Below are 23,823 nucleotides of genomic sequence, written 5' to 3' on the forward strand. Positions count from 1 at the left end.
ACACTGACAAAAATAAGATTGACTATACTGAGTTATGCAAAGCCTTAGAAAGAGACTCAGAGAGGACATAAGAAGATTTAACACAAGAAAAGTAGAACAAGCATTAGAGGAAAACAAAGGACTTAAATCAGCAGCCATGAACAGTAATGCAGAAAGACAAATGATACTGAAACTGAAGAATAGTGATGGTATACTACTATAGAGAATTATACAAGGAGTGAGAGAATGCCAGCAGTGGGGAAGATGGATCACATACAACATACCTGATATCCTTTCTGATGAGGTAGAACATGCATTAAAGAAAATGAAGAATCAAAGCCTGGGGGAAGATGAAGTTACTGTAGAGTTGTTAAAATTGGGAGGAAGAGACATGACACAGAAACTGGCAAGACTCTTCACAAAATGCATTAGAAAAGTGTGACACCTAAGGAGTGGAATAATGCAATCATAGTTTTGCTGCATAAGAGAGGAGATAAATCAGAAATTCGAAATTATAGACCAATTCGCTTGTTATCCTACATCTACAAATTGTTCACAAGGGTCATTACTAACATAATAAAAAGAATACTTGATGAGAATCAACCAAAAGACAAGCTGGCTTTAGGAGAGGATTCTCAACTATGGATCACCTTCACGTAATATCACAGCTAATGGAGAAAGCAAATGAATATAAAACACCATTAAGACTGGCATTTGTGGATTATTAAAAGGCATTTGACTCCGTACAGTATAAGGAAATGTTTCGGGCACTGGAAAGACAAGGCATAGGATACCCCATATATTATGATTTTGAAGAAAATATATGAGAATGATACCTCCTTTATTAGACTAGACAAAGACAACAGCAAATTTAAAATTGAAAAAGGAGTTAGACAAGGAGAGACAATATCTCCAAAGTTGTCTACTGCTGCCCTTGAGGAAGCTTTCAGAAGATTGGACTGGCTGCAGAAAGGAGTCTATGTGAATGGGAGTAACTAAACCATTTACGATTTGCAGGTGCCATTGTGATCATAAGCCACGATCCCAAAGAATTAGAGGAAAATCTTAATCAGTTATGCAGAGTCAGTAAAGATTTTGGACTAAATGAATACGGCTAAAACAAAAGCAACAATGAACAAGTATGCCACAGAAAGGGATATAATCGTTGCAGGAGCAGTAATTGAAACGGTGGATTCATATATTTATCGGGACAAGCCATTAGCTGTAGAAATGATAAATGGCTGGAAGTCAAGAGAAGAATAAATTTTGGATGGATAGCATTCAGGAAATATAGTCACATACTGAGGAGCAATATACTAATTCGTCTGAAACGTAACAACGTATACTCCCCACCATAACTTATGGAAGTGAAACTTGGGCACTCACCAAAAGAATGGAAGAGAAACTGAGAACTACAGAGCGAACAATGGAATAAATTATATTAGAAATAAGACCGTTAGATAAGAAGAGAAACACATGGATTAGGCAGAAAACTGAAGTAAAGGACATTTTTATCAAAACTAAAGAACTAAAATGGTCTTGGGCTCGAAGAAAATCTGGAAGACAACAGCGGAGATGGACAGATGAAATTCATGAGTTCGTGGGTAGTAAATGGATGACCATTGAACAAAACAGAAGAAACTGGAAAGTTGCTGGAGAGGCCTTTATCCTGCAGTGGATTGAAAATGGCTGATGATGATATCAATCTAAAGCCAAAATTTATATTCATATAATCATTTAATTAAAAAAAAAATTTTCACATTTAACATTCGTTATTGTCGTGATAGATCCTAAATAGTTTTTGTCACAAGTCAATAATCAAACAGAAATATAGTAAGCTTTTGTTTTCCTGACTCTACTGAACCTTAATAGGATTGGAAAAATAAAAAAATCTGGATGGAAGGGAGTTATGCCCATAGCCTGACAGTACCTCTGAATTATGGCAACTCACAATCAATCAAAATGAATTATTTTTTCAAACAATAAGAACGATATACACTGGTGTTCAAAGAAAGTGCGTCACCCCTTAAAATTGTAATTGTCATCCGAATAACATAAGTATATGGCAATGTTTCTTACAGACTGCATCAGATAAGATTGACACGCATAGGTGATGATGTAATATTGCATCAGCTGTTACTTTCAGCTATATAAACACGCTCTGCAAGGGTTGCAGTCATTCCTTGCCTGTGTCAGGATGGTGAGTTATGTGCAATTGACACCACGAAGAAAGAGTGCTATTGTTGCTTTACATGAGGTTGTTCTTCCCATCATATTGCTTAGACATTAAGTAGATTTCTTTCCAAACTCAAGAATACTGGTTCTGCTGATAGGAAAAGAGGAACTGGACGCAAACGAGTCTCTACGCCAAAACAGGACAGCGTTTTTAAGCACTTATGCCTTAAAAACTGCAATGCTTCTTCGTCTGAGCTGAAAACAGGAGTGGTAGCAAGTGCAGTAACAGTCAGAAGACACCTCTTCAAAAATGGACTTGTAACCCGCCGTCCTAAGAAGCCCCTCCTCACACAAAAAATGAAAAAGGCCTAATTAATTTGGTGTAAGGAGCATGTCAAACGGACCCCTGAGCAGTGGAAGTCAAGTTATTTTCTCGGGCGAGAAGAAATTCAACCTGCATGGCTCTGATGGGAGACAAACGATTCGCTGTAGACGTGGTGAAGAATACCATCCATACTGTATGTTGTCTACAGTGAAATTCCATACCAGCCAAATGATGTGGGGGTGCATTTCGTATTGCAGAGTAGGTCACCTGCAGTTTATAAAAGGTTCCATAAATGGCAATGGATACCTGGCTATATTGGAAGGCAAATGCTGCCAACCATTAGAGACCATTTCAACATGCCAAGTAACTGCATCTTTCAGGACAACTCTGCTCCTTTTCATCAGGCGAAAAGTGTAAGTAAGCACTTCTGTAGTTACTTTAGCTTCATTTCTGCATTAGAGGTTTGACAGTAATGTGTTTACATTTGTTACAAGTGAAAAAAATGGTTGGAAGAACAGTCCATTACAACTGTTAGCTAGCCAGGAAACAGCCTAGACCCGAATCCTATAGAGAACTGTTGGCATCGTGTGGAATGTGCAGTTGCCAGAAAGAAACCAAAGACCCTTCGTGGAAGCTATAATTCGTGTTTGGAACCACAAACTATCAGTTGATTATCTTCAAAAATTGATCTTGTCAATGCCGACAGTGTGTGCTGCTGTCATCAGAGCCAGAAGCGGTTCTACTAAATATAACTTTTCATTTTGTTTTCTATTTAAAATGATAAACTGAAGCAAATTGAGGGCTTCTGATAACATTTCAGCCATAGTTGTCATGTTTACCAAAACTGTTGTATAAAGGTTGCAAATGCTCATTTTGAAATATTTTGAGAGCACCTGTCAAATATTACTTAGCTTTGCCTTAACTATTAATAAATATCTTTTGTTTATATTTCTATTTGTGATGCTAGTCATTAACGTAACATACCATCATGAAAAATGGTTAGAAATGTGAAACTTCTAGGTGATGCACTTTCTTTGAACACCAATGTAAATGCTGTATAATTTTTGAAAAAGTACTTATCCTTCTCAATTAACAATGGGCCGGAAGTTAAAGTACATTCTGAAAGTGTGAGCTTAAACCATTCATATAAAACAGCATCCAAATTTTCCAGTCATAGTTGCATATATCTTTTATCCAATGCAAGTTCATTAAATCTTTTTCTGTGTTTAATATCACAGACCATTAATGAACCAACATTATATTCTTTCAGAGGTTTTCTGATTATATTCCTTTTCTAGCTTACTCATTAATCACCACTCAGTGTGACCCACTATACCCTCAGCCCACAACACCCATTAGCCTCGATCGAATCATCGAACATTCTAATTCTCCTTCCCATCACTAAAACTCTCCCTTAGTATGTGTCCATTAATTTTTTCCTTAAATATTTCTGTCTACATATTTTTTTTATTTCTCTTATTGCTGCATTTCCTATTGCTTCAAGAATTTTAAATGCTTCATTGTTTAAATTCTGTCTTTTCTTGTTCTTTAATACAGCTCTAACCTGTTTCAATTATCACTGGATCCAGTTCATCCACATTCACCCCATATTCATCCTTAACCTTAATCTCATCCTCTTCCACCTCCTCTGCATAAATCTTCTATATATTTAGTATAGTACCTTTAACTCACCCATCCTCAACTTCATTTTATATTGATCCATTCTTAAATTCATTACTCAAAAACTTTGCCATTTCAAACAATAAATGATATCTTCCTTTTACCTAATGTGAATTATGAATAACATTAATTAAACCTCATGAATTGTTATCAGGTGACTTATTGGATAAAATAATACAATGAGCAATGTAAATACTCACTCAATAGAACTCCTTATTACTTAGTGAGGTTTTTTCTGGATTCTATATCAAATCCTGTTATGAGACCTAATCAGGAATGCTTAAAACCTGGGACTAAAAAGTTAGGAATGAGAAAACTAAAAAGCTTTTTTGTCTTATCAGTTTACGTAAGTAAAAGATGCACTTAAAGATTGCAAATAAAAGAAATTTAAGCAAAATATGGTCATTAAATTCTATTGTTATTGTTTAAATCTGCTAATTGCATATGTTAATTACATGCAGTAAAGTGTTTCTTTTTTTGTTCTATTAAATGGAATAAATTATTTTTAGTATTTAGAAACAGTCATTAATGAAGATTGATGATTAGACAGAAATAGAACAAGTAGAGCAGGAAATGCCTGAAGCCAGTTATGTGGAACAAAAGTGAAATTAGCTGTTTATAACAGTTTAAGTGTATTTTCAGTTATGCAGCTAACAGCTAGATAAGAAATACAATAATTTATCAAAAATTAGAATCTTCAAAAATAAAAGTTTTAAGAAAAATTAATGGAATATAACAGATGGATGGAAGCAATGGCAAAACCAAATGAAAAAGAGTGAAAATAAAATATAATCATGTAATGAATATATAGTCAAAGGTAAGTGAAGCAAATTTAAGATTTCATGGGTATGTTGAAAGGATGAGAGAAGGGAAATTAACTAGTATTAGTGAGCCACTGACCTTTGAATTTCTTCAAACTCAGCCTCAACCACCTGCAGAGGCAACTTGTTCCAGTAAACAATGACTCGCTGGCTACTGGAATTCTTTACAACAGTGAAAATTCTTCTTTCATTCATTTTACTAACCCCTCTAAGAGCCTTATAAATCTCAATCACAGTGACATGCCTGGTTACAAAGCTCTGCAACCCACATAATCAAAGTCTTTCCTCATACAGTTGCCCTTTTGCCAATCTTACCATGCAAGTTGTTTGTCTAGACCCTTTCAAGAAGTTCAATATCTTTTTTCAATAAGGTCTCCATATTTTGAGAAATTATTCCAAGTACAGTCTTACATTTGCCTTATGCAGTAGGATTGTGACTTCCCTATCTCTACAGGATGTTGTTCGATCATCAATAGGACACTGGACTTTCTTGGCCACCTGTAACTTCATATTTGTCTGTATCATAATTTCCAGAGCCCTTTCTTCCTCTACTGTTTTTTAATTCAATCTCACAAAGTGTATAAGTTATTTTAGGGTTGCTATGTAACCTTGCATTTCAGTGCATTAAAACATAGCTGCCACTTTTCTGACTACTTCCGAAGCCTCTTTTAGTTATCCTGAAGGAGCTTTGCTTGGCACTGATCATTAACAACTGTCCCATTCCTTACAGCATCTGAAAATTTTAACATCATGCCCTTTATTCTATCGTCGATGTTGTTTATGAAAATTGGAAACAGTCATCCTTGAGATGTCCCACTTCTGATGTTACATCAATTTGAAGAATATCCATTAATCACAACCCTTTGCCTTCTGCCACCAGGTGATCTATCTTAGCCAGTAATTTCAAGATTTTGGCTTATACAGTAGCCTCTCATAAAGGACTGTGTCAAATATCTTGCTAAAATCCAAATAAACTATGTTGAAACTTGCCTGAATCCAATTCATGAGTAACTGTATAAAAATAGCTTATCACGTTAGTTAAATAGCTTATCATGTTAGTTAAATAGCTTATCATGTTAGTGAAACCCCTCATACTGCGGATATTCAACCTGTCTCTCAGGCTGGGGAAGTATCCTAAGCACTTTAAGCAGGTCAATATAGTTCCTATTTTCAAAAAAGGTGATAAAAATGACGTATGCAATTACAGACCCATAACCGTGCAAAACAGCCTGGCCAAACTCTTCGACACAGCAGTGCACAAACATTTCTTCGAATTCTTCAAGCCTTTTATAGATCAGAATCAACATGGTTTCTGCAGTGGCAAGGCAGTAGTCACAAATTTACTTACTTTCTGGCAATACACCTCTGAAGCTCTTGATAACCACCTACAAGTTGATGCAGTCTACACAGACATATCTAAGGCATTTGATAAAGTCCCGCACGAACAACTTCTGGAAAAACTTAAGCTATATGGTATCCGTGACCCTTTGCTCTCATGGCTACGCAGCTATATTACACATCGTTCCTTGAGCGTTATCATCGATCACGTGAACTCAGACTGTTTTATACCACTAAGCGGAGTACCACAAGGCTCTCCCTTAGGTCCTCTTCTCTTCATTGTTTTTGTAAATGATCTTCCTTCTTTCATCTACACCTCCAATGTTCAAGTTGCTCTCTATGCAGATGATCTTAAGATCTACTCAGCAGTGAAGGAGACTACCGATTCTCAAAAGCTTCAATGTGCTCTCAATAAATTCTCTCTGTGGCCATCTCTGAATGGCTTGTCTGCTAACCCCTCGAAGTGCAAAGTAATTCTTTCTCATCTTGCAGATCTTCACAACTAATGAATACGGAGTATAGTATTAACTCTGTGATCATCGAAAGGTGTGACCAAGTTAACGACTTAGGGATTCTCTTTTCCATCAGTGCTAAATTCGATGCCCATGTCCTTAAAATCACCAGCAAAGCATTCAAAACACTGGGATTCATCAAACGGAACACATACAAGTTCAAAAGCTACAGATATGCAGTTATCCTCTGTAAAACTATTGTTCTGCCAATCCTTGAATTCAGTTCGCCCATCTGGAATCCTCACACAAAGACTTTAACTAACAAAATTGAAGCAGTCCAAAAAAACTTTGTCCGTTACCTTACGTACCGCAATCCTCTATTCTATCACTCAGTGTATTATGAATCGCTGTGTGATTACTTTCATCTGAGGCCTCTGTGCACCAGAAGAGTTACTGCCGACATCGCCCTTCTAGCCAAAGTAATCACTGGAATTTATGAAGCATCTGATATCCTGAGTAAAATAAACTTCAATGCTCCTTGTAGACAAGTCAAGAACCTTACACCGTTTCGCCTTGACTCTGCCAACATGGACTTAATGAAGTTCAGTCCACTGAACAGAATCAGCAAATGACTCTCGCATTGACTTCTTTGACAACTCCCAATCACTGATGAACTCCATCCACAAGTTTGCCTCTTCACTTAAACTGCAAAGTGACTAGCTCACATCTAATTATTGTAGCTTTTTATTTGTTATATTATTTTTCTATTCTCTAACTGATTAATTATTACTTGTTTTACCGGTAACTTAACTTAATGCAATCCTCATTTGTACATATGCTTTTATTGTTTGAATCTATATCAATGTTTATCGTCCTGTAGGATTTCACATTATTGTTATTATGTTTATTGATCTGATCTCAGATACACTGTTAATGGTTACCTGTTGTGTATCTTGTTATTAATAAAATAAAATAAAAAAATAAATAAAAATATAATTTTTCCTTAACAAAACCATGTCTTATCAGTTTAATCTTATTCTTTATCGATGCCTCCAAGATTTTCCCCAACACTGAAGTCAGACTAACCAGTTTGTAGTTGCTAATGTCGCCCTGAGAACTGACTTTATGCATTGATGATATGTTGGCACTTCTCCAATCCAAAGAAATCTCTCCTGGGTCCAATGAAGCCCTTATAATTAACCTCGATGGTGCAACACACACACTCTCTAGCTGCCTCCCTCAAAAGAACTGGATATATGCCATCAATACCAGGGGTTTTACCTTTCGGCTCAAAAATCAGTATTATTAAACATAGAAGAAGAGAGATCAATGGTATTAGAAAAGCATTAGAGAAAAGACTGTTTACTCTGGATAAGGCAGAAATCTAACAGGAATTAGGACTCAAGAAAACAGTAAATGGAAATCCAGAAGGACTACTTTGTATGAGAGTGTGCTGCAAAGTAATGTCTTTGAGTTCATAAATTCAAGTTCCAACTAGGTTCCCCATGCTATTAGAAACTAGCTAAAAGTTTCTAGCTAGTAGGTAAGCAGTAGAAAATTTTTGTATAGTTTTGTTTACAAGTTACATTATTTTTAATGAAGCACCTCAGAACACATGGTTCAAACACTGCCCAATTTGCATTCACTAATTTGTAAACTGCCAGAAACAGACCAAATTTTTGGAAAAAGATAAAAAAGGTAAAGTGCAGCCATTATCAACCAACTGCAGGATGGAAGCCTCCTCAACAATTCATGCTGAGGGAAATAGACCATAATCTGCCACGTTGGTCCAGTGCGGGTTGGCAGATCGACCGTATTCAGCAGTCAGGGGCTTGAACCCTGGTCTACTCAAAGAGCGTGTGCTACTGCACTCCCGCTCCTGACCACTCGGCTGCGGAGGCACAACCATCAATTCAATCACTAACACCTCGAAACATAGATGTTAGGCAAACTAAAAAAAAAAAAAAAAAAAAAAAAAAACACACGAGTAAGGTCTGGTAGTATCACATTCATCTTTCAACACAACAATGCATGACCTCATTGCAGCCATTGGCAAGAATTTCATTGCTGATATTTGAAGTTGCTTAGCATCATCCTTATTGTTCACCTTTGCCCCCCCCCCCCCCAAGCAACATTATTTTGTTTCAAAAGCATAAAGAACACACCTGAGGTAACAGATATTACTCCAATGAAGAAGTTAAAGAAAACTTATGTATGAAGAGATAGTTGGCTTCTCAGCAGAAAGAATTTTATTTGAACAAGCAGCATACAAAATTTAGTTTGGAGTGCTAGATGAAATGTATCGAGTTAGGTGGGACATATGTAAGCAAATAATACATCAAATAAAAGAAAACTTTATCTACAAGTATGTTTTGGTTTTTTGATTTCACTGTTCCTCAAAAGTTATGTGCTAAGAGGCATCACTACTCAAGCCTGTCCTTAATATATTAATCTGCATCTACTGAATATAACAGACCTAAATGATGATGAAAAATCAGTGGTTTTGTTTGTTTTTTTTTTATCCATTATTTTGAAATTAAAATTTATCTTTCTGACTTATGCAACTGTGACATCACTTTTGATCACTAGTGAACTATAAAACCCAAACAGTCAGTTCAATTTTTTTTTGCTTTAGTGCATTAATATAAAAGTTGCAACATTTAAGTTATAATTATTTAAGAATTTCATTTCTGAATAAAGTTATTTTCAATACATTAATCATTGAAGAAATTGGTAAATGTAAACTCTAATATCACAACAAATCAACTGACCTCTTTCTAATGGCAGAAACTGAAAAGGTCTAGGTTCACTTGCAGCTTTATCAGTAGGTCGGCGAAGCTGTACAAACACTGAAACTGGCTGCTGAACATTCTCGTTGTTATAACGAGGAGTTCGAAATGCAATAGCTACATTTTTATGGACATCGTTAGGTTGAAAATCTGCCTCTCCTTCCCAAACAACAACTCCACCTTTTTCTTCATAAAACCAAACTTGAATATCATCTGTGAATGAATTTCAAATTATTAGAAAAGTGTCTTAATATTCCATATATTTACAATTTAAATCAGAGTGGAACACAACATTATATATGATAAATTAGACATATCTCAATTATGACCATAGAATCAGATATGAGACTAAATACTCACACCTTTGAAGATATGTATTAAAATATGTTGGCTTAAGGTTTCAGCAAGTGAAAAACTTCCTATGTTTCAAATCTGTGTCTCAAAAAATTATTTCCTATTTCTAAATAAATTCTACCTTACTTGCTAGAAAGTTTATTAACTATATCTGATCTTGAAAATATAACATCACATTCTCTATGTGTTTGTGTACACACAGGAAGCAATTATATATTTTAAAAACACACACACACACACACACACACACACACACACACACACACACACACACACACACACACACACACACACCCCTATCACTAATACACCACATATATATATATATATATTTTTTTTTTTTTGAAGGAAGCAACAGTTTTGGATATTATTAATAATAAAAATAATAATAAAGGTTTATGGACCTGGAACACTGCTATATGCAGAAAGTACCCAACGACTATAATTGCTACATAAGTTAGTAGTCGTGAAAAACAATGTGCTAACGTTATAGTACTAGTAACGCTAATTGTGGAGAACAAAGTGCGAACTGAAAAGAAATCGCTATCATGGTGAACAAAGAAGGGAGCTAAGCTAAGCTTTATCTTAGCTTCCTTCTTTGTTCACCATGATAGTGATTTCTGTTCAGAGAACAAAGTGTGAAACTTTGTTCTCCACAATTAGCGTTACTAGTACCATAATGTTAGATCATTGCCTTTCACAACTACTAACATATATATACACGCACACTATTATGGTCACCTGCATATCTACAAATAACCTTTATTTAGAGGGAAACTAATAATGTGTGCTGAATCCTTTAGCATTTTTGACAGCCTCTAATCTGTGGAACACTCCATCCACCAGTTTTTTGTAAATGGCATTCAATATTTTCTGCCATTTGGTCTTCAAAGCAGCAACCAGTTCAGCTAATTTTTGGGAAGTCTCTCCCAAAAATAGCAGAACTATTTTCTATAGGATTTAAGTCAGGGCTGTGGGCTGGCCACTCCAACTCTTCAATGCTCATGGCCTCAAATAAGTCTGCCAGAACGTGAGCAGTATGACATGGAGCATTGTCCTGCTAATATGGGTATGGGCCTTCCCCAACATGCCACCACAACCTAGGTAGTCATGTTATTGTCCAGGATGTCTAGATAGACCACAACTGTCATGCTGCCTACACCAAATTTCATTGTTGGGATGATAGAGTCCGGCAGGTAGTTTTTTCTGGGCATCCATCACACAGAGGCATGGCCATCAGACCGGTAGACCACATTTCATAAGTTGTCACTCCAAAGTGTAACTTCCATTGGTCTACAGTCTAAGAACAGTTGGCCTTACACCAAGCTAGATGGCATCTGGCATTAGTCAGGATGATTAGTGGCTTGTGGATGGCAGCAAGACCATGGTAACCCATATCATGCAGCATTTTGCATGGCATACTAGTGCTGAAGACGCCTCAGTAGCCAGGTGGGAAGGAGCAGCAGTGCATAGCACACGCTTCTTGATTAGACAGGGGTTCAAGCCCGTCACCACCAAATACGGAGGATGCGGAAAGGTCAGGGAATGACCACCGCATATCCCGGAGCAATATGGCCTTAATTGCTAATGCTCCTAAAAAAAAAAAAAAAAAACCAAAACCAAACTAGTGCTGAAATGTGTCCCAATCATCTCACTAAGCACCTGTATGTATGTATGTATGTATGTGTATGTGTGTGTGTGTGTGTGTGTGTGGCAACATCAACTTATTTTGAGTGGCAATTCTTGCAGGGTTCTTCTGTCACACTGTCAGTGTTTAGAGGTTTTCAAGGTCATTTCATGATGGTTTTAACACCAGTCAGCTTCCATTTGCAGATCAAATCACCAATCATCAACCTAGGGATCTCCGGAGCCATTTAAATATCACATACAGACTGATTCCTTATGTGGCACTCTATTATCATTCCATGCTGGAAGTGTTAACTCCATCAGTCGTGGCATGTTACATTCACAATCATACTACTGTCTCCCTGAAGGCTTACAAACACATTTATAGTTGTCTGGCACGTAGTGCTTAGGCAGGATGTGACCAGCTACCAACTGAGGGAAGGGGGAATGACCATATATTAATGGTAGGGCAGTGTATATATTATGAAGTAATTTAAATATAAAATTTAGAGTGATATTTTGAACTGAGAGCAGAGAAATATGAATATTAAAGTAGTTGTGGAAATTACATCTTCCAGCACACAGCTGGTAAAGAAGAATGGAAAGATATATATATGACAATGTTAGTTAGGTATAGTGGCCATTCCATAAATTTTCAAAATTACTAGAAATATAGGACAAGAGTAAGGATAAAAGTATAAATATCTGAATACCTTGTATGTTAAAAAAAAAAAAAAAAAGTAAACAGTAATAAGAAATTATAACTGAATAAACAATAAAAATTAGTAAAAATTAATAAAGAATTATCATAATAAATATATGTAACATAATTGTAGTGTTGCAAGTTCAAAGAATAAAGATATTATAGGCCACCGTAGCCTAGTGGTCAGGCGCACGGGTGCATAAGTACACGTCATAAGTAAGTCAAGCCCGTGACTACTGAATACAGTGCTGTTTCTTGTAATCTAATCTATCTTGTGAACTCCTGATTATTTGGTCGTCCCGGAGTATAAACAAAAAATTTATTTATTTATTTATATACAGCAGTAAATAAAGTTTTTGAACTATGAACATAAATACAAAAAAGGATTAAAACCAAAAGTGATTATAAGAGTATAAGGGAGGAATTTTGCAACAGTATCAATATAAGTTAGAGTAAAGCATTAAGTATTAATATCAAGTAATCAGTATCAAGAATTAGGAGCACGTTACTAAAGTCAACTTAATCAGGGGACTACAATCATATACAACATCAGTTGGTTGTAAGCTCTCCCTAGATAGCCATAAGAATCTGAAACCAAAAGAAAACATTGAAATATGCAGTTCTTTCCAAATATTAGTTACTGTATAGCAAAAACTATAATGCCAAATTTGTAACCAGTGCTCCTAATATATCTACACACACACACACACACACACACACACACACACACACACACACACACACACACACACACACTAGTCAAAACATTACGACAAGCAAGTCATGCAAATCAGAACAACTGCAGATGAACTATGGCGTGGGTCAGGACATGGTATAAAAAACACCTGATACTGAGCTCTGTTATAATCAGTGTTATTCTTCTTCTACAGATGAAAAAGGCAGCGGACTTAAGCAGGTTTCACAAAGGCCTAATTGTAATGGCCAGATGACTGGATCAGAGCATATCTGAAATGGCATGGCTGGTGGAATGCTCATGGTCAGCCATGGTAAGTACCTACTGAAAGTGGTCCAAGGAGAGAAAACCCACGAACCACCAGCGAGGTGTTGGACGACCACGGCTCATTGATGCTCGAGGTGAGCGAAGGCTCTCCCAGATGGTACATGGCAACAGAAGGGCGACTGTGGTGTAACTAGCCGGTAATCAGAATGCTGGTGATGGGAGTAATGTGTTACAACACACAATATATTGAACCCTGCTGAAAATGGGGCTGCGTAGCTGCAGGCCACTCTGAGTGCCCATGCTAACCACGGCTCACCGGTGACAGTGCCTACAATGGGAACGCAAGCATCGAAACTGGACCTTGAGTGATTGGAAAAAGGTCATCTGGTCCAATGAATTACGTTTTCTGTTGCACCATGTGGACAGCCGTGTACATGTGCGTTGTTTATCTGGGGAAGGATGGTGCCTGGATGCACTGCAGGATGAAAACAAGCCGGTAGCAGCGGTGCCATGCTTTGGGCGATGTTCTGCTGGGATACCCTGGGTCCAGTCATCCATGTGCTGGGCACTCTGATGTCTACCACCTACCTAAACATCATTGCTGACCAGGTACACCCTTTCATGACACCAATCTTCCCCTCTGGTGGTGCCGTTTTTCAGCAGGATAATGCACCATGCCACACTGCCCAGATTGTTCAAGACTGGTTCGCAGAACATGAAGAAGACTTCCAGGTATTGCCCTGGCCTCCAAATTCCCTAGACATCAATCCCATCGAGCATCTGTGGTTTGTGTTGGAATAGCAACTCCAATCTGCAGTGTCTCAACCATGGACCTTACAGGAGTTAAAGGATCTGCTGGTTACGTGTTGGTAGCAGATACCACAAGACACATTTTAAAATATTGTAGCATCCATGCCTCACCGGGTACAAGTTGTTTTGGCTACACATGGAGATCCAACATCAATTAGGGAGGTGGTCATAATGTTTTGGCTCATCAGTCTATGTAAAAAAGGAAACTCAGCAAAAACAAGTGTTTGTTGCTGAGTATTATCAGAAATATTTATCATTATCCCACACCCACTCATTTTGTTTTCTTTGCATAGTCCTACATGTTCATTTGTTTATTTGCCATACTTATAAATTTTCTATTTGTAATCCAGTATAGCCACATATGCTCAGAGGAGTTTACCATACACAGAATACAAGAACATTATCATATAGTAGTCATGCACACTTGAATCTTGGTCAACTCAAAAACATGCACTACTTTACCCCCCCCCCCACACACACCTGCATTGACTATTCAGCTACAGCATACCTATTCTTATTCTAATTTGGGTTGCATGTGATTCAAAATTCACATGCAACCCAAATATTACTAATTAATTTATTAATTTACTATGACATTATGCAATAAAATAATTATAAAAATTATGGCAAAAAATTAACATTTAAGTTTTTTTTTGTTTAGCAATGAAGGCCATCCAGCTTTTTTTTTTTTTTTTTTTTGACAAATTCTACCTGTTTCATGAAAATGGACTACTAATTGTGGAATTGCTGATTTATTTGATTCAACTGGCAAAATCAGATATCTCTCACAAATTCACTTTGGCATTCACAAACGATTCTGAACAAAAATATTATTCAACTAAAAACATATATTCAGACAAAGAATATATCATGATGGCTTTGTCACAAACAAAATGGTATGGATTGGTTTGTGTCAGTCAGTGTAGCCTAACAAACACTGTTCCGCAGGCAGAGACATATAGTGTTGCCAGCAATGTGGTTTTGTAGAAATTGCACGTTTACCAAAATGAGCTCAGTTAGCTTTTTCATTTTGAGGTACATGAATTTTGAATCACCCTGTTATCTCTTGTCTAATAGTTTCTTCTACCACCAAAGGTTTATTTATATTTCTGATTTATCAGTTTTCAGACTGTTGTCCAGAAAAACTCATATTCTTCTTTTCCCACAGTGTTAAAACTATATATAACCATTGCCAACCTCTGTCATTAGATTTATAGGCTGATTTAAACAGCCACTTGCCATCTTAGCATTTTATCATTAATTAACTATTTATTTGATTTCCTCGTTGTCCTGTTGGTTTTCAAACCACCAATAATGAATTTAGGGAAGAAGCTAATTGAGAAACTGAAAAAAAGAACCTAATTCATTTTCAGTTAATCCAACTCTGTAAATGTCATTATCACAATGCCTTAGCTTGTTGTGCTACCACTGTAACAGCAATAATCACAGAATGTCCTTGTTACTAACAAGAATTACCACTTTTTCCACTTATGTTAGGTTTACTGTATAACTTTCAAACAAGTTTTAAGCACACTAAATACCAAAACTGTCTTACCTTTTGTGACCTTATCACACAATAAGATGACTTCTGTTCCACCTCTTACTGATGCAGAAAAATGGCTTAATTTAACAATTGTCAGCTCTGACATGGCTTCTGGATGTGAAGGAAAAAATGCATATGATTTATATAAGTGGGTTATTAACTCATATGACTACAAAATATTATAAACTAATATGACATTAGTCTTACAGCAAGGGTTTACAGCCTCCATTTTATCTGGCTCTGAGGTCACAAAATATTTATTGTTGGATTCAGATAGTAAATTTAGTTTACTATCTGAATCCAACAATTTTATAGTTAAAGAAATTTACAGAGAACGTAGTTTTTAATAGTTTAAATTTTTAGAGAATTAAATGTAAATTATGAGTAGTTTTTGTAATACATACCAGATTTAGCTATAACCTTATTTTAAAACCAAATGTTAAAGATATGCAACATACGTGACATTTTAAGTATAATGTCATGTATGTTAATTGAAATAATTATCCTTATGCACAGTCTTACCAAAAAAAAAAAAAAAAAAAAAAAAAAAATACACGTTTCAGTTGACACATAACAGACATCAATGCATTTGGTATCTCTGAACTTAGCAACCTTGGTAGACTCCAAGGTAGTTGAGTTCAGAAACACAAAAGATGTGCATTATCAGTATCTTAAAACACTCCATACTCAATCTTTAGGCATATTCCATTACTCCAAACAGAAAGCTTGTTAGTATATACAGTGGATTCCGGTTATTTGGGCCACCGGTTAATTGGGGCAGCCGTTTATTTGGGGCAAATCTTAAAAAACAAAAACCAATCGAGAAAATAGCCAGGGTTTACTTCGCTTAATTGGGACAAAATGCCGTTTAATCGGGGCAGGAGACCACAGCACTGGAGATTACACTACGATTGTCTCCGACCGTACCACGTAGTTCGGTCGGATTTCTGGAGGTCACAACCATAAAACAATAAAAACAATTAGCAGTCACCTGTTTATTGGGCTTTTCTGTTAGTGCAATCTATCATAAACTGACAGTAAACTCGATCTTATTGAATTTGCGGTAATACCGACAGCTGGAATTCTGTGGGTTATTATGGTAAAATGTGTTTACACTTCCATGGAATCTTCAATCATATAAAAAAAAATAATTTTCAGAATCTTCTCTTCATTCCTATTTTTAAAGCTTCGTAATTTGTCACTCCATTCTCACTTGCGCGTGTTGTGTTACTTGCAATTTGTGTGTGCCGTGTCCTTTGTTATTGATTGCTTATCTTTTTACTGTTTTAAATTTTAACCCCCACCCACAAATGTCAGTGAACAGAAATGTCAACTAGTTAGTATGTACATATTACAGTATGTATTAATTATTCCGATTATCACGTATATTCTTCCGATTTTCACGTATCATTAATTTTTTAATTGGTAAGGTAATAAAGAGTAAATCTGTGCTTAATATATCTTTACTTTTATAGCCTGTGGATAATATTCCTCCTATTTTCGCTAATTAGAATCACTGTTTAATAGAATTAAAATTCAATTCACAAACGTGATCACAATGACCGGCGCTTACAACACATCGTATAATGAACGGTACTTTACTGTGGTGAGTTCGTCGTAATGTGATTTGATTGTACAGTGAAGTAATTGTAAGGGGGGGGGGGGTAAATTGTATTTTTAACTATTTACGTGAAACTTCGGATAATTGGGGCAGCCGTTTAATCGGGCCAAAATGCACTAGTCCCGATGTGTCCCAAATAACCGGAATCGACTGTATCTGCATTTTTTTGGATTATTCTAAAAAAAAAAAAAAAAAAAAACTATAAAAAAAATTGAGTCAAATTTTTATCATTATCACCAAGAGAATGCTACATCTGAATTTATATAAAAACATTTTCACACCTTTTTGAACAATTCTGTACATTGATACTTCTCCAAATTGAAGCTGAAAAAAATGTTTTACAGATTTTTCCCTGAGTTTGCAACTCAGCAGTCCCAGAAGAATTGCTAAACAAAATACATTCTTCTAAGACTGTAGAGCTCAGAGAATGGTAGGTTGGTTATTTGGTGTTTAATGATGCATTGGCAGCTAAAGTCATAATGGAGTTTTGAGCAACACCAAACACATCAAAATACAAGGGGCATTCAATAAATTATCTACCTAAGGTACTTCCAATAGTTATATTTTAATGAGTGATGATTTTTCATGTTCCTACATATCTCAAACTTGAATCATACTAATTTTGATCCCACTATTTTTTTAAGTTGAACTGCTGTAACAAGAAGAAGGATGACACCTGTATCAAACTAAGGATTTGCTGAAATCGGAGCATAGTTCAGTCATAAAGTTTCTCACCAAAGAAGGAAATGGACAAAAGGCCATTGATGAAAGAATGGTGGCTGTGTATAGCAAAAGTGCACCTTCAGAGTGCCAGATAAAATTCTGGTCAAAACAATTCAAGTGGGGTTGAGAGCCTTCGAAGATGATCCACATCCAGGAAGGCCTGTGACAGTGATCACTTGAGAAGTGTGCTAAACTGTGGAAACCCTTGTGTTGAATGACAGACGTTTAAAGGTGTCCCAAATCTCTAGGGAACAGTTATAACCATCCTCCATGGATATTTGGGAATGACTAAAGTCAGTACAAGGTGGGTCCCCAGATTTCTGACTCCTGTGCAGAAGCATTTAAGAGTACAGCATTGTGAAGAGATTTAGAGCTTTACAGAAGGGATCCTGAAACTTTCATCTCCAGAATTGTTATGGGACATGAAACATGGGTTTATCACTAGGATCCTGAGACCAAGCAAGAATCAATGCAATGGAAGCACAAGGGTTCTTTCCCACTTAAAAATATTCGGACAAAACCTTCAGCTGGCAAGATTATGGCCACTATTTAGCATTAGCATAGGCATATGATGCAAGAAAGCAAGCTTATGCAGCATCAGCCAAAAAAAAAAAAAAAACCACTCCCATTTCATCCCTCCGTTCATTCGAAATACCTGTCCAGCTGAACACCTTTCACACAACAAGGGATGGAAGTCTGTTCCACCAACCAACTACCTCGCTGGCTAGTTGGCTTGCCATTTTGAATTTGCTGTTGGTAACATCATCAGTTGGTCCCACTGCATAAAATTTAAATACTGTCTCAGACCATCGTAGTCGCCTTTACAAAAGCAAAAACCCTTCCCTTTACCCCTGATGGTAGTTACCTCTGAGTAAATCCCACTTCAGCACACTGTGATCACTGCCACCTAGTGGTTCCTTTATATGCAGATTCTTAATGCATGAAGAATCACTACTGATAATCAGATCAAGAATATTCCTCCCTCTAGTTGCCTCCTGAACATGTTGATGTAGAAAACAATCATCCAATAAATCCACAAAAGCCTTGCTAGTGTGTGAGTGACCAATCCATAAATTCCAGTCAATATCTGGGAAATTAAAATCCCCCATTATAAGACTCTCTGATTTACCAGCCCACTCTATTTACCTGTACAGTTTCTTATTATACTCATCAGAGTCATTAGGCCTATAGCATACTCCTACTCTCAATTTTGATCTCCCAATGCTTATGTCACACCAAACTGACTCGACACTGCACTGTCCAGCGATAGCGATGTCGACTGGCTTCACTTCCTTGGAATTTTTGGGATTCTGAGGGAATTTTGTACATTCACTACTTGGAATACAAGCAGATAGTCACTGGGGAGTCATATGCATCATTACTGTACAACCTAAGGGATGTTATAAAGGGAAACCATGTAGAAAACTTTCCAGAGGTGTACTGCTTCTTCAGGATAATGCACCGGTGCACAGGTCACATGCTGTTGTTGATGCTTTGACTTTGCAGAACTTACTCATCCACTTTACAAGCAGGATCTGGCCCCCCAGTGATTATTTCCTGTTTTGACGCCTCAAGAAAAAACTTACATGGAAATCTCGCTTTGCTGATAATAATGAACTGAAGTCTGCTGTTTCTGCATTCTTTAATGGGACAGGACAAAGAATTTTCTTTGTCTGGTATGTCCTCATTGCCAACAAAATAGAACAAGTGTATTGAAGTTCAGGGGAGTTGCATTGAAAAATAAAACTAGATTTTTGCCTCTGTCCCATTTCCTTCATTGGTAGATAAATAATTTATTGAACGCTGATCGTATGACATGTAAATTGGTAAATATATACAATTAAAACTAGTGTCCTTTTTAGAGAGGCTCAGTATGTTTTGAGAATTAATTAAAAAATGCATTAATTAATAAATTACTAATAATAGCAGCCCAGAATAAGAGTATCTGGAAAGGTGGCAGGCAGCATGAATCTCAAAGAATCTCAATTTGCACACACTTTAGCATTAGTAGAGGCATACGATGCAAGAAAGCAAGTTTTATGCAGCATCAGCAAAAAAAAAAAAAAAAAGCCTCCCATTTCACCCCTCCATTCATTCCAAATGCCTGCCCACCTCAGCCTTAAATTTGTTTAGGCTATTAGCTTCCACAACAAAAGATGGAAGCATGTTCCACCAATCAACTACCTGCTGGCTAATGGCAAATTTCCGCACATCTATTCTACAACTATCTTTCCTCAATTTGAAACTGTGCCCCTCGGGTTCTTAGTCTGAGCAAGAGGAAGTATCCCATCAGCATTCAGCTTGCTCAACCCATTCAAGCCGTTATACACCTCAATCAGATCACCTCGCAGGTGCCTACTCTCTAGCCACCGCAATTTGCAGAACTTAAGCCTTTCTTGGTAAGAGCACCACTTTGATTCCCTCCCCAATCTTGTTGCCCTTCTTTGTACTTGTTCAAGCAACTCCACATCCTTCCTAAAATGAGGCCTCCAGACCTGTACACAGTACTCTAGGTGTGGCCTGACCATTGCCTTGTATAATGGGATAATCGCCTCCCTGTCCCTGCTAGCAAAATCCTATATATCACTGACAAGACTCCACGACCCGCACTGGCAGCCCGTCTGCACTGCTCAGCGAACTTCATATTTCACTGCACAATTACCCCCAGGTCTTTTTCACTTTCTACTTCCCTGAGTGTAGTCCCACACAGTTAGTACATTTCTCTTTGGTCATTGCTACCCATATGCAGTAATTTGCATTTGTCAATGTTAAACTTCAGTTGCCACTTCTCAGCCCATTTTTCCAACTTATCTAGATCCAGTTGGAGTAGCATACTGTCTTCTGTCATTAACAACCCTGCCAACCTTTGTATCATCTGCAAACTTGGACATTAAACCTGATATACCTTCATCGATATCATTGATAAATATACAAAACAACAATGGGCCCAACACCGAACTGTGATCCTGCAATGCTTCTTTAACCAATGATTCCATTATTTCCCCAGAACACAAGTTAAACTAACAGGTCTGTAGTTACTTATGTCACCTTCTGATCCTCCTTTGTGAATTGGTGATATATTTGCACACCTCCAGTCCATGGGCGCCGCCCCTGAGTCCAAGGAAGCTCTCATAATGGATCTGTTTCAGATCATTCTATAAAACAATGCATGTTTATTTCACTGTATATACTGTTGTGCTAAAGCATATGAATATGACATGAATATATGTAAAATAAGTTTATTATATAGATTATTTTTTCCCCTATATGAAAATGAGTTCTGAATCACCCTCCCAAAGGATATAGTGCAGACGTAGTGACTAAGTTAAATTGAGCACTCAGTGTGTTAAAGCAGTATGCAGGCCACTCCTTGAAGAGATAGCATTACCATAACATATCTGTGGGAGTGGCCTTTTACAAAATCCTGTAGGCTCCAAAGAAAAGTCAACTTCATATCACAAAAAGCTGTACGTGAAAAGAACTTTACTCTACAGGATGAAGTACATGCTATGCACTTTACTCACACCAGGTTCAAGTGGCTCACAAGTTACATAACTTGACAAGGAACAAAGAACTGCTTATGAATCCTAAGCAATGCAGTACAACATTGAGAATTTTTGTACTGCAGAAATATATTTACAAATATAGGATACATTTACAAATAAACAATACACTTCCTAGATTACAAATAAACTTGCCAAGAATCCCTTGTATAGGAATGTGACAATATGGTGTGCTATTTTTCATCAAGGAATTGCTAGTTCTTACTATATTTAGGACAGTGATGGTCATACTGTGAAAAAGGAGCATTATAGTAATATCATTGCAATCAGCTTCATTAAAAACTGTAATGATTTTGTTGTCTAAGGCCAAAACAGAGCAAGGTTGATCCTTGCTTTATTGTGGCACCACTTTGGGAACTTGTCAAATGCTTATATCAGGAACACTGTAAGATTATGTGGGAACACACTAGAACAGCACCTTATACTTGGAAGCTTGCAATGAACACACTATAATAAAATGTACTATAATCATAATATAATAATTTATTTCAAATGACTATTCTGAATGATACTGTACTGAAATACTCATCACATTTTTATTTTCTGTAATACAATGTCTATGAAGGGAATACTTTCATAGAAGGTTCCTTTTACAGACACCAGTGAATTCATACATTGTTCCTTCAGATATTTGTCAAAGGCTGTGGCATAGCAACCAAAATATTACAGTACTGCAGTGGTTTTCAACCTTTTTTTAATAACGGCACCCCTAAGTAATTTATTTTATTTCGCGGCACCCCTACTCAATTTTCTGCCTGTTAGATCCTATTCTCTCTCTCTCTCTCATATATATGTGTGTGTTATATGATAGTTATTACAATAATATAATTATAAAAATTACATTTCATAATACAAATTTTATATATACAGGGTGATTCACTACCAGTGCGACAAACTTGCAGGAGGTGTAGGGGGCACAAAGATGAATCGGAATCATGTAGCATTGCAGGGTCCGAAATGCGGTAGAGGACATTGAACGGGAGGTCACGTGAGCAGCGATCCCGCTGGAAGTCAGCATTTGTAAACCGTTTCTGTTGAAGAAACCAAGTAGCAAAAGTTCTCCGGAGTGGATAATCCGCAGGCTCCAATGGTTGGATGCGTTGCAGATGGCATGAACTCATTTGGTTTGTTGACAGTATCCTCCATACAGTGGATTGGGAAATACCCAATCGTTGGCCTATCGCTCAAGTACTCTGATTGCCTTCTGCAAGACGTAGGACATTCTCCGCATTGTCTGGCGTCCTCGTTGTTCGCTCTCAATTCATGGTACCACTCGTGAAACAACCAGTCTCACGTAACCTTCTGTGCACACGTGCGAAAATCATATGATGAGGAGCACACCTGTGTGGGAAACGTTCCCGGTACAAGCACAGAGTGGCACGCCCATTACAGTCCGCAGCTCCATATGCGAGGTGCATGTCAGCCAGTTCAACGTTTGAATACTCATCCATCCTACTGCCTCGGGAACCAGTTCACAAATGCTGACTTCCAGCGGGATCGCTGTTCACGCGACCTCCCGTTCAATGTCCTCTACCGCATGACGAAGGCATTTTGGACCCTGCAATGCTATGTGATTCCGATTCGTCTTTGTGTACCCTACACCACCTGCAAGTTTGTCGCACTGGTAGTGAATCACCCTGTGTGTGTGTGTGTGTGTGTGTGTGTGTGTGTGTGCGCGCGTGTAGTATATAATAATTTTATTCTTTTTATAGAGGTACTAAGTAAACATCAATTATAAATCACCACAAAATTAAAAAGATACTGTACTCCTTTTATAATGAAATAAACAAAAAAAAATAATCAGTTTAAGTAACTTAAACCCAAATTACATGGCACCCTTGGAATGTTGTTGCTGCATCCTAAGGTGCCGTGGCACCCAGGTTGAAAACCACTGCAGTACTGTATCAATTTTTTCTCTATTGTAGTTGACTTATTTAATAGAATTAAGCTAGCGCTAATTTCTCTGAATACAGATCAAGTAGCGCATTTTAAAACTGACCAACAGTGTTTGGTATTTGCTCTCATACTAAAGTGACTTGCAGTCCCACTTCAAATATTTTTAAAAACAGTAATAAAATTAAATAAAAAAAAAAAGGCACCACTAACTTTTGTCATATATAGCATCACTAACTACTGGAGCAAGAGGAAGCTTGCATTTCTTGTCTGGTCCTTGGATAAACACTTGAAAGCAGAGACGAACCACATTCAAATCAATGCTACTTGACTGTGTTGCATGTGCAAAGCCAGCTATTAAAAAAATACATTTTGAAAAGTTATTTCATATAGAAAAAAAATGGCTTAAACTTCTTTGTTACTATTTTTTGAAATCAAAACTTAATAACAATTCTTGTATTAGAAAG

The 23,823-nt window shown here is 37.0% G+C and overlaps 1 protein-coding gene across 2 annotated transcripts in view; it reads right to left on the reverse strand.

The window, feature by feature from the left end:
* LOC150085062 (putative transcription factor p65 homolog) overlaps positions 1-23,823 on the reverse strand; it is a 141,361-nt gene that overhangs the window by 19,998 nt on the left and 97,540 nt on the right. For both annotated transcript variants that reach the window (XM_090376757.1, XM_090376756.1), the window contains exons 6-8: positions 23,570-23,710; positions 15,569-15,667; positions 9,542-9,772 (exon numbers count right to left, since the gene is read on the reverse strand). In XM_090376757.1, coding sequence (XP_090232883.1) covers positions 9,542-9,772; positions 15,569-15,667; positions 23,570-23,710 — 471 coding nt within the window. The remainder of the gene's footprint in view (positions 1-9,541; positions 9,773-15,568; positions 15,668-23,569; positions 23,711-23,823) is intronic.

Source organism: Mastigoproctus giganteus, chromosome 6 (assembly GCF_048544385.1).
Source record: "Mastigoproctus giganteus isolate SK-2022 chromosome 6, ASM4854438v1, whole genome shotgun sequence".
Classification (NCBI taxonomy): Eukaryota; Metazoa; Arthropoda; class Arachnida; order Uropygi; family Thelyphonidae; genus Mastigoproctus; species Mastigoproctus giganteus.